The sequence below is a fragment of the Limulus polyphemus genome, unplaced genomic scaffold (genome assembly GCF_000517525.1).
Source record: "Limulus polyphemus unplaced genomic scaffold, Limulus_polyphemus-2.1.2 Scaffold7852, whole genome shotgun sequence".
NCBI lineage: Eukaryota > Metazoa > Arthropoda > Merostomata > Xiphosura > Limulidae > Limulus > Limulus polyphemus.
The window spans coordinates 18,443-33,155 of NW_013673462.1; the positions used below are offsets into that span (position 1 = coordinate 18,443).

Genomic DNA, 14,713 nt, shown 5'->3' on the forward strand with positions numbered 1-14,713 from the left:
AAATAAAATTTGACAAATATCTATGCTACAAGTTTTTATGAATTAATTCCAAAGGTTCTTTTATAGCATTCGTGAAATTGCAGGCAATTTTAACAAACTACAATGCAATACAGATATTGAGTATATTATAGTCAAACAATTTTGAATCCTCACCACTTCATTGCAGTCCATGATGGCATGTCCAGTCATGCTCTGTTTGATGGCCATGCATAATAACAATTGTCCTGTAACATAATGTTCATTGCAAAAGATTTCATCTTTAGAATATTAAGTTAAAAACACACTAGTTGTTCGTGAATGCTTTTCATAAGTCATTTAGTGAATTAGGATGACAGTTTCCCAGTGCCCAGTTCAACAGTCCAATTGCACAAAAATGGGTATGCCTTCATAGAAAACAACATGAATACACTTTTTCATTCTCCAGTTATTTGAGGTATGCAATAGTTGAATGGATATGTCAGGGAAGCAATTTGTGTATACATGACTTGTGTTGCTTTTCAAGATGGAGATTCTTCTTGATTATGTTGCACAATTTTACCTTGGACACGTGGACGGCTTTTCCCATTGATCTTTATGTCTGTCCTTTGTAGCCCCTAAAAGGACATCACACTTTCTTTACCATGTCAACCGTATGACTTTTTGCATGTTTTTTTTTGAATGGTCGTAGTGCCTCACATTGATCCATACTCCTTTTGTTTTCCAATACCACTAAGTACAATGGATATCTCTCTCTTGGAAAAGTTATATCTCTGATCTGAACACATCTTTATGACCTGAGTGTGTGAATATTGTGCATAAAAGGGCTACTAAATAACAAAATGTGATAAATTTTTGTTGGAATCACACACACTATATATATATATATATACATGAAATGGCATGCAAGGGTCAAAATGTAGTTCTGGTTCACTACACATTATATTGACTGAGGTGGTCACATAACTTCCTTATTTCCATATTCAAAAATCGTTTCAATATTGTTTAAACTGAAATATTTATGTGCAATAACTTTCTTTGGTGACGCTTTGAAAATATATTATCTTTTTTCTTGTAGTTCATAATTAATGTATCTTTGATGTTGTAAATTACACCAAGCAACTTAGAAGTGTAAAGCAATTGACTGATTTAGAGTATTATCTTACTTAATTTTCCCTCATGAATTGTAATTTATATGTATTTTGCAAAATACATTTATTTTCTTTCTAAAAAAACGTCGTGAGATTTATGAGTCTGCCCAAAATATTAAATGATTATATATTACTTACACAACTGAATGATACCTCGCCAGAAATATTTTATCATGTAATAATAGACAGGGGAAGTCTTAGTGATCATGGTATAAAACTGTTCTTGGGCTAAATAATTACTGCTATTCTCCAAGACACGCTCTCAACTAAGCTGCTAAACGTGTCTGGTACAATTTCTTTTCATATTTGTTTCATGAGCTTGGCCATATGTGTTTAATTACTGTTTTCTACCTAATTTGGTGATATAAAAATGCTTAAGTTTTTAAATATATTTTGTTTATATACAGTTTTAGCATAAACACGTGTCCAGAAATCCATTAAAATTGCCATGTTTTAGTTGTTGTGTTTCTTTGTTCTCTATAGTAGATATTATCTATTCTGCCTAAGAATACATTCCAGAAACGTATAATCCAAGTTGCAAAGATTAGTACTGTAATATCCTTTACTGGCCAAGTTGATGTACTCTAAATATAAAATTTGATAAATGCTCTGATAAAACAAAAATCATGAGGAAATGCTGTCGACAAGACAAGAAAGCCAAGTTTATCTATTGAATTCAGGCGTCTTTTCTTGGGTCAATTAAATTAAGAAATCATCGTGTTATAGTTCTACAGAGATCAGCCCTAGAAAGTGAAAGGTATGGAACTAAGTACAATTTAGTAAAGATTCGACTGTGATTCTGTCTGTGCAAGTACATACTTTGTATTTTCTTCTGTTATATAATGAATATTGTTTTCATTTATTTAAATTTGTGCAGTTTTGTTATCCACACAGACACATTAGGAAAACTCAGTTACATAATCAGATTCAGAAATACTCCCCTTAATTCCTGAGTGAAACTGCTGTTATTAATGGGTCTAACTATCTTATACTTGCAGGTAAGTCACTTTTTTACCTGAAAATACCTCAGATGGGAAAGAGAAGTTTTAGTACCATGACATCAAGATTTGTTGCAGAGTTCCTAAATCAATAGTGTTTGCATTAACCCTGGCTTAGCATCGTGATTTTTTTTTAATTTTAACTATTTCCATACAGAGTAGATCTCTGTAACTGACCTCGTAACCACAAAGTAGCGATCAGAGTTTTCATATTATAACTTTTAATATGTTTTGTGCATCTTCATGAAATTTGTTACGTTTTCAGTAGACAGTAAGGCCTTTTGTACAGAAAAAAAACTGATTTTTTAATTAAGTATTTTACCAAAGAACGGTTCGTAAATATATGGAGTCAGAGTATTAACTGTTCCAAGTTCAAAATGATTTCTATGTTAAGATTAAAAATACTTTTCTTCATTTGAAAATTGTCAAATTTCATTTGTATAGCATTTAAAACCTCTAAAGAAATATCAAACATCTTTATCAGTAAAACTTTGTATTTCATCTGTTATTTTATCTACCCTAATTTCATACAAACTAGTCCATTTGACCGACCTTGTAACTACCATAAAAATGAGATAAATCTAAATTACCCTTTTTTTCTTTCTATAATGACTACAGATTGTATCTGAAAACTACAATTGTTTAACCTAAATAGCGTAAGACTCATAACAGCCTACATCTATTTTTAATTAATTTTATTGTTTTATTTCGTAATCATTCCGACACTCAAATTTAAATCATTTGGTGAACGCATAGCTCACTTTACTTTATTAAATTATTCATAACTAAATTGAAAGTTAATGGTTATATGGATTGGCATATAAAAAATGTGTACACGTTTTTTATAATATAAACGAAATTATTTTAAAAAGTAAATTCTCGATTATGGAAACTACCTCGTGGAGAACTTAGAGGTCGGTAGTTACTCAATGTTATCATTGGCTTATAAGTAACTAACTTTAAAAAAAAAAAGAAAAGACTTTTGTTTAGTATATCGGGTCGGGAAGGTTAAGGGTAGCTGGGCTTCTCTCAGCTCGCCTGGGTTTAACTTTAACAAATCGTCAAGGGAGGAGGTTGGGAGTTTAAGAACTATTAACGTAATATTTTTAGTTCTGTTTAACATCATTTTGTAAATAAAAGGGTGGCAGTAGGGAGTTTGACCTTGTAGAATTTTATGGTGGCATTATTTCTATTTAAGGTTATGTCTGAGTATTAGGAATAACTGCCTTCTCACAAATGGTTGCAGACATTGAAAGGCAGTGGGAGTTGAGCCATTGTGGGTGTAAGCGCTTAACTACTAACCCTTAACTGATTTTCAATAGCTGCTGGCTAGTTTAACATTAGCGTCTGGAATTTGTCTAATAGATGGAATATACCCAACGCATTTGGGGGCTATGATTACAGACATTATTCATTATGACTTAATGCTGACAACTAGGACTGACAAAGGCAAATAATTTTTAAGTATAATTTTAGTTATTTTGTAATGTTTGTTTTATATTAAGTTCATTATTGTTTTATGGTGCTGATTTAATCGCCTATTGACAAATAACGCAATTAAAAGTATTAGAGCTATATATATATCAAACAAAACTGAGTTGTGTATAATGAAACTAATAAAAAAGAAATGAAGCTGTCCATTGCCAGTTCCTACCATTATCTTTTGGCTCAAAACACTAAGAATCTCTGTGGTCGTAGCACTCAAAGGCGTTTCAAATATTCTATCTATCAGTACAATCCAAACGCAAATGTCAAACTGGTTAGCTGTTACGGAATCTGGCCTCAATAACGTGTTGAACTCAAAAATACATTGTGCTTTGTGTTTCTTTTTTGTACCAAAATACATTGTTTTGGCAGTTAGACATGCTTGAAGTATTCAAATATCAGCTGATAACGTCAATGATAATTATTATTTAAATATAGGTTTTAATATATGTTAATTGTGACGAGGAAATATTACGAACACCATACACTTTCTTTACATAGTTGATCAAACTCGTGTTCATCTGGATAATGTGGAAAACTTGGGAATTTTCATAGAATTAGAGGTTAACACAATTTAACCCTACAAATATTAAAGTAAATCTAAAATTTCAACACTTACACAAAGGTACTGACGCATATTTTTAGATTTAAGATAAAGGGCTTATATTTTATTGCCAATTTTATACGGGTTCTGGTACTTATTCGTCAGTGTAATATTTGCAGTTGTATTCAGTTAATTGGTGGAGTCAATCGTACAGAATTTTGAGCAAATTTAGTTAAAATGTGACTCATAATAATTCACTAAAGGAAGCAGCACATCGAAACCTTGAAAAGTAACGTTTTGTAAACATTGCAATCTAATTTTTTGCAGGTTTGCTTGAGAGAACACCAATCAGTGGAAGAAGGAAAGACTATTGCCAATTTCTTGATGAAACAACTCGACGTAAAAGACGAGGACCTAGTTTCACATTCTTACATCGATATGCTAACTGGAACAAATTAACCTCCCACTTTCTGGAAATATATCGGATCAGCAGAATATTACGATTTGTGAATAAAGAAGGGAGCATCTTTCATTTAAAACATTATGTTCAAACCTTAATTTTTCTCCCTGATGAAACGTTCTAATACAATAAAAATTATCAGAAATGTGTTGTGATCATTTACAGTTACATTCACAGGTATAGTCGTTGCTACAACGCCATCTAATTTTTAGTTTTGCCTTATAACATTCTGTTAAGAGATTTGTCATATCAGAATGATTTGTGTTTTTATTTTTAAAGAATAAAACATAAGATAAATAAAATAAAACTTGAAACTAATATTTTTTACCTGTTTAGTACTTAGAATATTGTACTCAGTTAATAACATCAGTTGATTTTATTTGCTAATCAGGAACTCATCAAAATGACAGCTTAGACTGTGGAAATTTCTCGTTGCTTTCTGACAACACCGCGCACCTCCAAAGACTTTTTCAGGATATTCTGGAACAGAAAAGAAAAGCACATAAAGAATAAGTTAACATCCATTGCTCTACCAATAATGACTTCAGAAAGTACTATGTTAGAATATTCAGACCAATAATTTGGATGTCATAGCTAATCCGACAACATTTTAATGAAAATAACGATTTTTTTCTTTACTCTTTGATTTCTAGTCGGGCGTGGTTTACAGAGCCCAGGTCCTTGGTTTGAAATGTAATGCCAGAAAACATCCTCTTTACTGTCAGCTGTGGGTACATTATAAAAATTACAATCAATCCTATTATTTGGTTGTAAGAGTCAGACAAAGCCCTTGTGGCGGAGTTTGCTGCTGGCTATCTTTTCTCTGGTAAATACTTCAGAACTAGCGATGGCTATTCCTGAACTCTATTTCTAATTAGTCTATTTCTAATTTCGTAACTTTATAAAGTTCAAGCATTCATTCCTATTTATTTGTAGCTTGTATTTATTTGTTGTTTGTTCAATTAAATCGAGCTTTATTATACGTCGAAATATTTTACTGAAACCTATTACACTAAAGTTAACACCGATTTACAGTTAAAGTGTGTGAACTTTTACATACTGGCTGCGATAATGAAATTATTCTTTATTTAATCAAAAGTGTATGGTTGTTTTTATTTTACTTTTAGAAGAAACGATTATTCATCTCATTATATGTGTTGTCGTCTGAATATTGTCTGTTTTTCTACAAACAATTGTTAACCCAATCTAGTTTATGGAGTCACTTTTGTATTCCTCGGATATGTAAATAATTCACTTCATCGTGGTTATTTTTACGTTCTTATGTTAGGAATACAAGTCACTAGCATAAATAAACAAGTATAAGTATTTATTTGTATATTTTTTATGTCCTTTATAGTAAAGTAAAAAAGAAATACGTAATGAAGACGAAATATGTATACCTTTAGACCTTCCACTTCATCAACATTCTGGAAAACCTGCTTTTCATAGTTAGAAAGTTTGGGACCATCTTCATCAGGTCGATCATAATGAATAAGTTCTGCTGGATATCCCTGAAAAGGAACAATAATAGTTAAAACGTATATAGCATTATATACCGATAAATTCAACAAGAAAATCATAGTTAATCAAATAAATTGCAGTGATTTTGCGTACATAATTAGAGTATTTTATGCAAAAACGATTCTAGGTACTCACATGAAGTCACCTCTGATCATGCTGTATCTGGTAACTGTGCATTTTGACAATTGTCCTGAAGCATAGTTTCCATTGCAAAGGTATTCGTCGTAAAACTGCCACACTCAAAGCTCACCACTCCTCCGTGCTTGTTTTCAATAGAAAAATAAAGTGTGCAAGAACGATGTTTTGCCAGCGGCTGTTTTAAAATCCCAATCGAACAAAAATCCATAGGTGCTGTGTCTGGCAACTTGCATGATATGTATGGAAAAGCACAAAATGCCCCTTTCATTCTTCAGTTGGATGTGAAGGTGAAACAGATATGTCGTAGATGCAGCTTGCATACACGTTACTTGTGTAGCTTTTCCAGATAGAGTTCTTTCACGATTACATTGTATACTGTTGCCTGGGGTAAGTGGATGGCTTTTGCCAGTGACCTCTGTGTTCATGAATTCTCATCTGTTACAAGATGCCACACTTTTCTTAGAATAGCTTGAATGAGGCAGCTGCATATCTCTTTTTTGGATGTTCTCTGGGTCACCAAGTTGATTCATATTCTTTTGTTTTCTAAGGTTATGTCTTGGAAATATTAAATTTATGATATGAATACACGTTCATGATCTGACCGTCTGAATATTTAGTGTCAGAAAGGACTGTTACATACCCTGCCAAAAGGTGATAAATTTTCGGTAGCATCACACTACCTAATTAACGTCAAACATTCCGTTCCACTGCAACTTTATATCATTTGTGTTTATCATGTGACTTGCTGAATTTCATATTCAAAATTGTTTTAACAAGATATACTCAACCCTCTGTATAACAGCATTTAAAAGTTAGATACAATTTCATTTAAACTCTGATAATAAATGTTGGTAAATTTAACTGTATGAGATTATTAATCAACAAAGTAAAGATTTGTCTTTCAAAAAGTTATACTAGTACACATTAATAACATGTATCGTAATGTAGCAATATTTTATTGGATTTCATGAAAACAACAAATGATCCACAGACTTATTGATGTATAAAACATAGTAGCTTATTGAAATAGTTCAAATATTCTGCACTTTCTTATGTAATATTTCCTAAATTCGGTATCATAATTACCTGAAGTTAAGACTATTCGGCAATCTACTTCAAAAGGATCATGATGCCAATCCTCACACTCTTATGTTATTCTTAGGTGCATTTAGTTCACTTATTATCATAAATGACAAGAGGAACGATCAGGAAAAGGATCACAAATATAAAGCTGAAAAATTGACTTAACTCAGTCAAAGAAAAGAAACTAAACACAATTTAAAACAAGGTGAAAAGTAGTCTTTATCTGCTTGCAACAAAAGTAAAAGATGAGTGCTCAAAGACGACAGACATCACTTCTCTCTTAGTGTTGAGATGTCTTACCAGGAGGAATTCTGGATGAAGTTTAAGAGAGTATAATGTTACATACACAAAACAGTATTATCTCTCCCAGAGAATAGGTACTAACCCTCGTCACTAGTCATCTAATACGTGAAAGTAAGGAGGACATAACCTCCAGACAGTTAATTAGTCGCTAGAAAATGTAGATAGAAGATCAAAACTAGGTCTCCAACAACATCGTCCACGAGAAAAATATCCAAGTGAGACACAGTCTCTAACTCTGTTTAACTAGACACATCATGAATTTAACAAGTTTGAATTAACTGCTATGATTGGAGATTTAGGGAAATGTAGAAGATCAGAAGAGTTGACGGAATTGGAAATAAGGAAATCAAAAACTATGTGAAGAAAGGTTGGTGTAAAATATAAAAATTTAGGTTTTTAGTTTTGGGTGATAGGTAATAACCAGTGGAACACGAGAAGTATTTATTTTAGGTAATTGTTTGAAGGCAGATTCACGTGGTATATTGTTAGCTTTGTCAAGTTGTTGGGTGATATTGTTTTGTTTATAACCTCTTTGTCCGGGTTTTAAGTATACGTGGGCTGGAATTCTTCTACAATAGGTGCCTGTGACTTGTTGGCGATGAATTCGAACAATAAATGGACAGCACACAATCCACTTGTTTTAAAATAGTATATATTCAAAACAGGTCAAACGTATGTACAAAAATTCCTTATACTAATAGGATATCACAGTCTTACCTAAAACTAAATAATTCTCTTTTCTTGTTAAAAGTCCAAAGAGGCTGATTAAGTTACTTTAGAATCCAATTGAGAAGACGAATTCTCTATTCTATTTCTTATTATACAATCTGCGATAAACTCACTTACATTACATCAAGGGTTACCACAGTTGTATCTTGAACATTTAAAAATTGTCTCCTTTCGTCAAAGTCCACACAAACAGGTTCAATTACTTTAGAACATCCTTTGACAAGACAAACTATTCTCCTTATCTCTGTTAAACTGTGAAACTTGCTTTAGAATATCACTCATTAAGGCTATTTTCTCACACGCCGGCTAAATTCACATTTTCTTTCACTAAGTAACTTTTCTCTGGCTGAACTTTACTTTCACTTCACTTATTGGGTCACCTATATACATATATATACCTTGCCCAACTGAGGCCTCGGATTTTCTACCTAGAAGACTCTATGATGTAACAATACCCACTTGGCGAGAAGAATACCGAAGGTTCGAGTAACGTGACGTCAAAAATATTAGTAAAACCTAGACAACAACGTAATTGCAAACACAATGTACGACTCGTACAGAGTTAAGTAACGAAACTTGTCACAACCAAAAATTTAAAACAATCAATCTTCAACACTCCGTTCATGAAAAACAAACAATTATCAAATATTCAAAAATAAACCAAATAATAATGCTTATACTAAACAGTCTTGTATATCCAAAAGTAAGCCCCTCTTCAAGAAAAATATTTACAATATATTATTTATACTATATACAAAGACTGTTCTTAGTTTATACATTAAGTCTCCTCATATAGTCTACACCAATATTTGCAGTTTCCTTGTTGGTCTCTCTTCTCATAGGACCTCTGGTAGGGCTTCACCTTGACTGGATCCCTTGTCTTTGTCTTGATCTTGTGTTGCCTGAGGTCTGTCTTTCCTGATCTATCTATATACTGGCACAGTAGATCTTGTACCTTTTTCTTCTTGTTGCCAGTCAGTTCTTCAATTATGTTGACTTCCTTGTATGTCTCATCTCAACCCAGTGGTCTTAGGTCTTTATCTTCTGTAATGGAGTCACTGTCTTCTGGTTCTGCATCTATGACAGCCACATCTGTCATATCCATCTGTACCACAATAGCTGCACCCATAAGGTCTTCTTCCCTCTTGAAGTACCTATTCAATAGATTGGCGTTGTAGACCTTGGTCATCCCATCCACTTTCTCATTATAGTACATTCTGTTGATAACTTCCTGTTTTACCCATCTTCATGCCCCAAGTTGAACAAAAAATGCGGAATAGCTAACTAATGAATGAATATTTGCTGTAAATTTGTCATCAATGCTATGAGTATAACTTCCAGTTTGGCCGCCAATTTTGATTTCATTCCTTTCTTTAAGTCGCACACTCAATCCTTTTCTGGCTGCACCTTTCTTTTTTCACACCTAAGGTGTATTGATTAGATACTCATTGCAGGAGATATTAGGAATATAAATCTAGTGGCTGAGGCTTAGTGGAACCAAGCACTCTAGCATGTTCTGAGGGATTAATGGTTAGAAGAGCTCTTTTGGATCTGAATAAATATGGATGTCATACATGACTATACCCGAGAAAAATTTTAATCAGCACTATGATATTAATGCTGATAAGACTGGTTTCCATGAAGATGACATGGTATGGCTGTATAATATCCATTACAAGAAAAGACAAAATCTGAAGTTAAACAGTTGCTGGGAAGGACCGTGTTTGTACTAACAGTAATCATTGGTGTGGTTTATAAGATCCAGAAAGACAGGCAGTCCAAACCAAAGGTCATTCACCATGAATAATTTGGGGAGTATGTCAATGAGAAAATGGCAGTGAGGAAAATCAACCTACTGAGGGACCAAGGGTTCATGTAAAAACCACTTCCAGATGATCATCAAGGATTATAGCCACCAATGGATGTACTTGACCACCTACCTTGGAAAGAAAAACCCAGTGAGAGGACAGTCAGTAACAATAAGGGACAAGTGGTCAATCCATTTCGATATCATGGTGCCTTTGAAGATAAAAAACAAAAAAAGACTTGATGAATGGACAGTTTACTATACTGTTTCATTTGTGTATTAAAATTGTTCAAGGGACTTTCACAATCCTGAACTAATACACTCAATGAATATTTACTGAATTCTCAAACTGAATCTTCACACACTGATTATTCACATAAACTGTATTTTTAATGTTATAATTTAGTTGTTTGCTAGAGGGAACTCCTAATACTGATGATAACCCTAGTTTGAGAAAGTTCATAAAAGTAATCCTAGAATACTTAGAAAGTTCATGATGATGTACTACTTTAGAAATCTCACAGAATTTAGAGAACTGAAAGAACATTATAAATGTGAATAATCAGTGTGTGAAGATTCAGTTTGAGAATTCAGTAAATATTCATTGAGTGTATTAGTTCAGTTTTAAATATTGAGAGCTATCACGTCTATTCAGTTACTTGATCGAATGATTAAGCAAGGAAATTCTGTAAGTGTAAGTTTCTGTCTTTGTCAGTTAGGTAACATTAGAGTCAATTTCTGTTGAAAGTGGGTAGTAGCTAACCAGTCTAATCTGTGCTCAAAGATGAAAAAAAAAAATTATATATAGATAAAGAAATTGTTATTTGTTTTGTAAAAGGTGATGTATACTATATGTATGTATAGTTTGATTTTTATGCTAATACGAAAAGTAGTGCTCTACGTAGATTGTAAGGTAAATTAGCGTATGGTGATGATCTCATTATCCATTTCCTAGAAATGTACTATAGAGTTCCTACCTCTAGCAACACAATTTTGGAACTATTTGCCCCCCAGTAACACAAGTTGATACTTTTGGCCCTCTGAGGCCACTTTGTGGTATCTAACATCAAGTGATCTCCCGGTAAGCCCCCACTTGGTGGCACTGTATGATTTCCACTCAACCTGAAACAACTCCTTGGGGCACAGGTTAGGCTGGTTAACTACTGTCATTAGGTGAACTGGACTTCGTATTATTTTCAACAAATAATTTTATAGAACAACGACAGAATACATTAAAACAATATGTTCAATTCTCGTGCTTTATCAGAACAGTACTCCATCTTTTAAAGATCTCTGTTAGATATATTCTACTTAAATATATGTTTAGATGTTGAACTCTCTACAGCTAAAATATACTAAGATCCAATTTTCCAAAAAGGTATAGTGATTTTTGGTTTATCTTCTCTATAATCTGTTAAATTTAAGGGGAGAATACCAGATTTTGATGAATTCCATCTAGTTTATAAGTTATTAGACCTGCTGTAACTTCATACTTACATCAACCTGTCTTAGCTTTAGTCTGCCACTGGTGGCATGAAAAAACGTATCCTCTTGCTGCATTATGGTACGAGGAAGTTCTGTTAATTTCCTTACAGCTGCTCTTAAGGTGTCTATATTTGTAGCCTTTGCCTTAATTTCGATGTTTCTGGACATGTTGATTAATCTTAAAGAAATTATATACATATATGGTCGTTTTTCATACTGGCAAAAATATCAAACAATCGTAACTTTGCTTACAGATAACACTTTATTCAACACTTACAATTCAATACAAATTTTAAAATCATCGCTGTCAGTGACTTAATGAGAACCGATATTGCTCTGAACAGAAGTCCTTCATATGATGATGTAAACTGAAATACACCCTGTAATCAATATTTACAACTTTTAAATCGTAAACGCTTACACTGCTAAATTAGGTACGGCTAGTGCAGACAGCCCTCGTGTAGCATTTCCACGAAATTCAATTCAAACAAATACTGCTGAGCCACTGGGAGGCTAATGTTTTTGGAGTATTTTGAAAGTTTCTAAAAAAGCCCAAAACATGAAGTGTACAGCACTAGCCCGTAGCATTCCTTTATCCTGTTTCGTTTTCTTCAAAGTTAGGTGAAATGTTTTGTTAGACATTAGCGGGTAAAATGTTCTCACTCACCGAATGTCACAACTTGGTCTACGAAGATAAACAATTTCACTGCACATCTCTTCGGCCATATAATTTCAATAAAATAAAAAACGTATAAGCAGAAACTAATTGAAGTATTAGCATTATGATTAGATAATATCAAAAATCAACAATGTTTTACAAGAAAAAGGTGTGTACTGATATTGCTTGTAAAACAAGAACGTTGCTGAATCAGTATATTTTGTTTTTTATTTAACGATATGGATTTAATAAATACTTCAAAACCTATTCATATGTTTTATAAAATATTTAGTAATTAATATGAATTTTGTTATTATCAATAACATGTTAAGTATTTCTCCTTTCAAAAAGTTTTATTTATATATACATCCAATGATACCATCCTAGCCTTTCACAAGCTGATTTTACTTAGTTAAACAATCCGTAAATGCCATGTTATACTCCAAGAAACACGGCCACCTTTGACCCTGCAGCTATAGAGATTCGAAATATTAGTATGTAGAAAGACGAGTTGGTTGAATATGAGACAAAACTCAACAATGGAAATAAAAATTGCGTGTACATACATATACAGATGAAAATGAAAGCAGGCCATAGAAGTGGCAGAACAAGTAAATTGAAATGAAAGAAAGTAGACTTACCGCTGTCCCACCGGGAGACAGTCCAGCTAGAACAGTGAATGATGATATTTAGATGCTCTAGAACATTAATGTGTAGTATGATGTTAACAATAGTCGGGGGGGGGGGGGTAGTTAAAATACTTAACAGCTTTAAGCCTTTTGATTTCCAAGCTGTTGAATGTAATATTTCGGGGGAAAATATTATTTATTATATTTTGTGAGAGTCATTCAAGCTATGCATATAGGTGTTATATCATGAAAAACGTGTTTTAATATTATATAATAATCAACTGTTTGTGCACTATATGGTTGATGAAATAATAATTATGAAACTGGATAACTCCTCATAGACATGGAATAAAAGTTGAGCAAAAGAAAGTAAACTAGGAAAAAGAAGAAGAAAACATTACATAAAGTATTTCTGTCTTTTAAGATGGTATCATTCATTAATTGTGTGTCCTGCTAAAATGAAATATTGAAGAACGTATTTATTTTTTTATCATTTTGGAAATTTCTAGTGTGTTAATTTTTTATTTTATTTTAGTAGTCTTTGGCAAGCATTGACTAATATGGGAATATAATCTGATGAACGATGCAGCTACTTTCATAATCAGCAGTGAAAATGAACATTACTATAACTGTTCTCCCGTTATTCTTAAATATTCTACTAGTTTTATGAGATAGTGTATCCAAATTACACTGAGTGTGAAGTTATTCATTATTTCCACTTAAAGCAGACATATTTCCAGATTCTTGTGATTGGTCAGCTATAGAGAGAGAATGTGTTTTGTGCTTACAGACACGCGTGTTTCTGTTTTCAAAGGACTTGCTAGTGAAGTATGTTCACAATTTGTTTACCTTTAACTATTTTTGCCAACAGTGCGTGTTTTGTTTAACGATTCATCTTTAATTCACTAAGAAACATCTCAATTTTTTTTGCTGTTATTTATTTTTATTTAATGGCAGTTTGTAATTTCAGTAAGATTGTTTTTTTTCTCTTCAATTAAGTTTAAACAGGGGTTTATAGCGCTAAAATCAGGGATTGGATTCCCCTTGGTGGACACAGCAGATAGCCTGATGTGGCTTTTCTATAAACACACACACACGCTAGCTGCACCACAGAAATAATGCATCACTCAATCAGGTTGCTCATAGTGTAACAATCACAAAATCATTTCAGACAACAATAAGGCCATCCTATTTGCTGTAACTGAATGACTGACACAGAGGGGATCGCTAGGTCATTAAATGATTCGGAGCTCTGGAATTTTCTATTCTCATTTTTTGAGACACCAACTGCGGATTCAGGGCACTGTCAAATAGAATCTGGACACTGGCCCCGTGTACCATTGCCTAGCGTCGGTTCTGGGCTGACACAAATTATCCCTTACATATCTATATAAATGCAATAGTACTGTCAGTTGTATGTCCATGTAACTACTTCGCAGGGTGTGGATGGATCTCTATCAAATTGGGTATTTAAGTACATTGGGTCCATGGAGAGATACTTACAAATTTTCAGTTTTGCTTTTTGCAGTTTTTATGGGCGTATTTTATAATTACATATAAGGGAAGCAACTTTTCATGTCCTAAGATAACCTTTCATTAATCATGAATTAACATAACCTCATCCAGGGGATGGGTACTCCAGCTAGTTCTACCAAAAATTACCATTTCATAGCTTAGAACGTTAAGGTAAAAACTGCCTTTGGTTTCACAAACACTTGCATTTTATCTGTTACTCCTAGCCATAAT

General features: G+C 33.0%; 1 protein-coding gene and 1 long non-coding RNA gene across 2 annotated transcripts; one reads left to right on the forward strand and one right to left on the reverse strand.

Moving 5' to 3' along the window:
* The first annotated feature begins 4,068 nt into the window (after positions 1 to 4,068).
* LOC111089916 lies at positions 4,069 to 4,932 on the forward strand. Its single transcript, XR_002614063.1, has 2 exons — positions 4,069 to 4,173; positions 4,482 to 4,932. It is a non-coding gene; the product is annotated as an uncharacterized LOC111089916 (long non-coding RNA).
* Positions 4,933 to 5,025: 93 nt separating this feature from the next.
* Positions 5,026 to 12,421, reverse strand: LOC106474919. Its single transcript, XM_013935617.2, has 4 exons — positions 12,348 to 12,421; positions 11,693 to 11,858; positions 6,015 to 6,125; positions 5,026 to 5,094 (listed from the first exon to the last, which is right to left on the reverse strand). Exons 1-4 carry the CDS (start codon positions 12,404 to 12,406, stop codon positions 5,026 to 5,028), a joined length of 405 nt encoding a protein of 134 aa, XP_013791071.2. The 5' UTR covers positions 12,407 to 12,421.
* Positions 12,422 to 14,713: the final 2,292 nt, after the last annotated feature.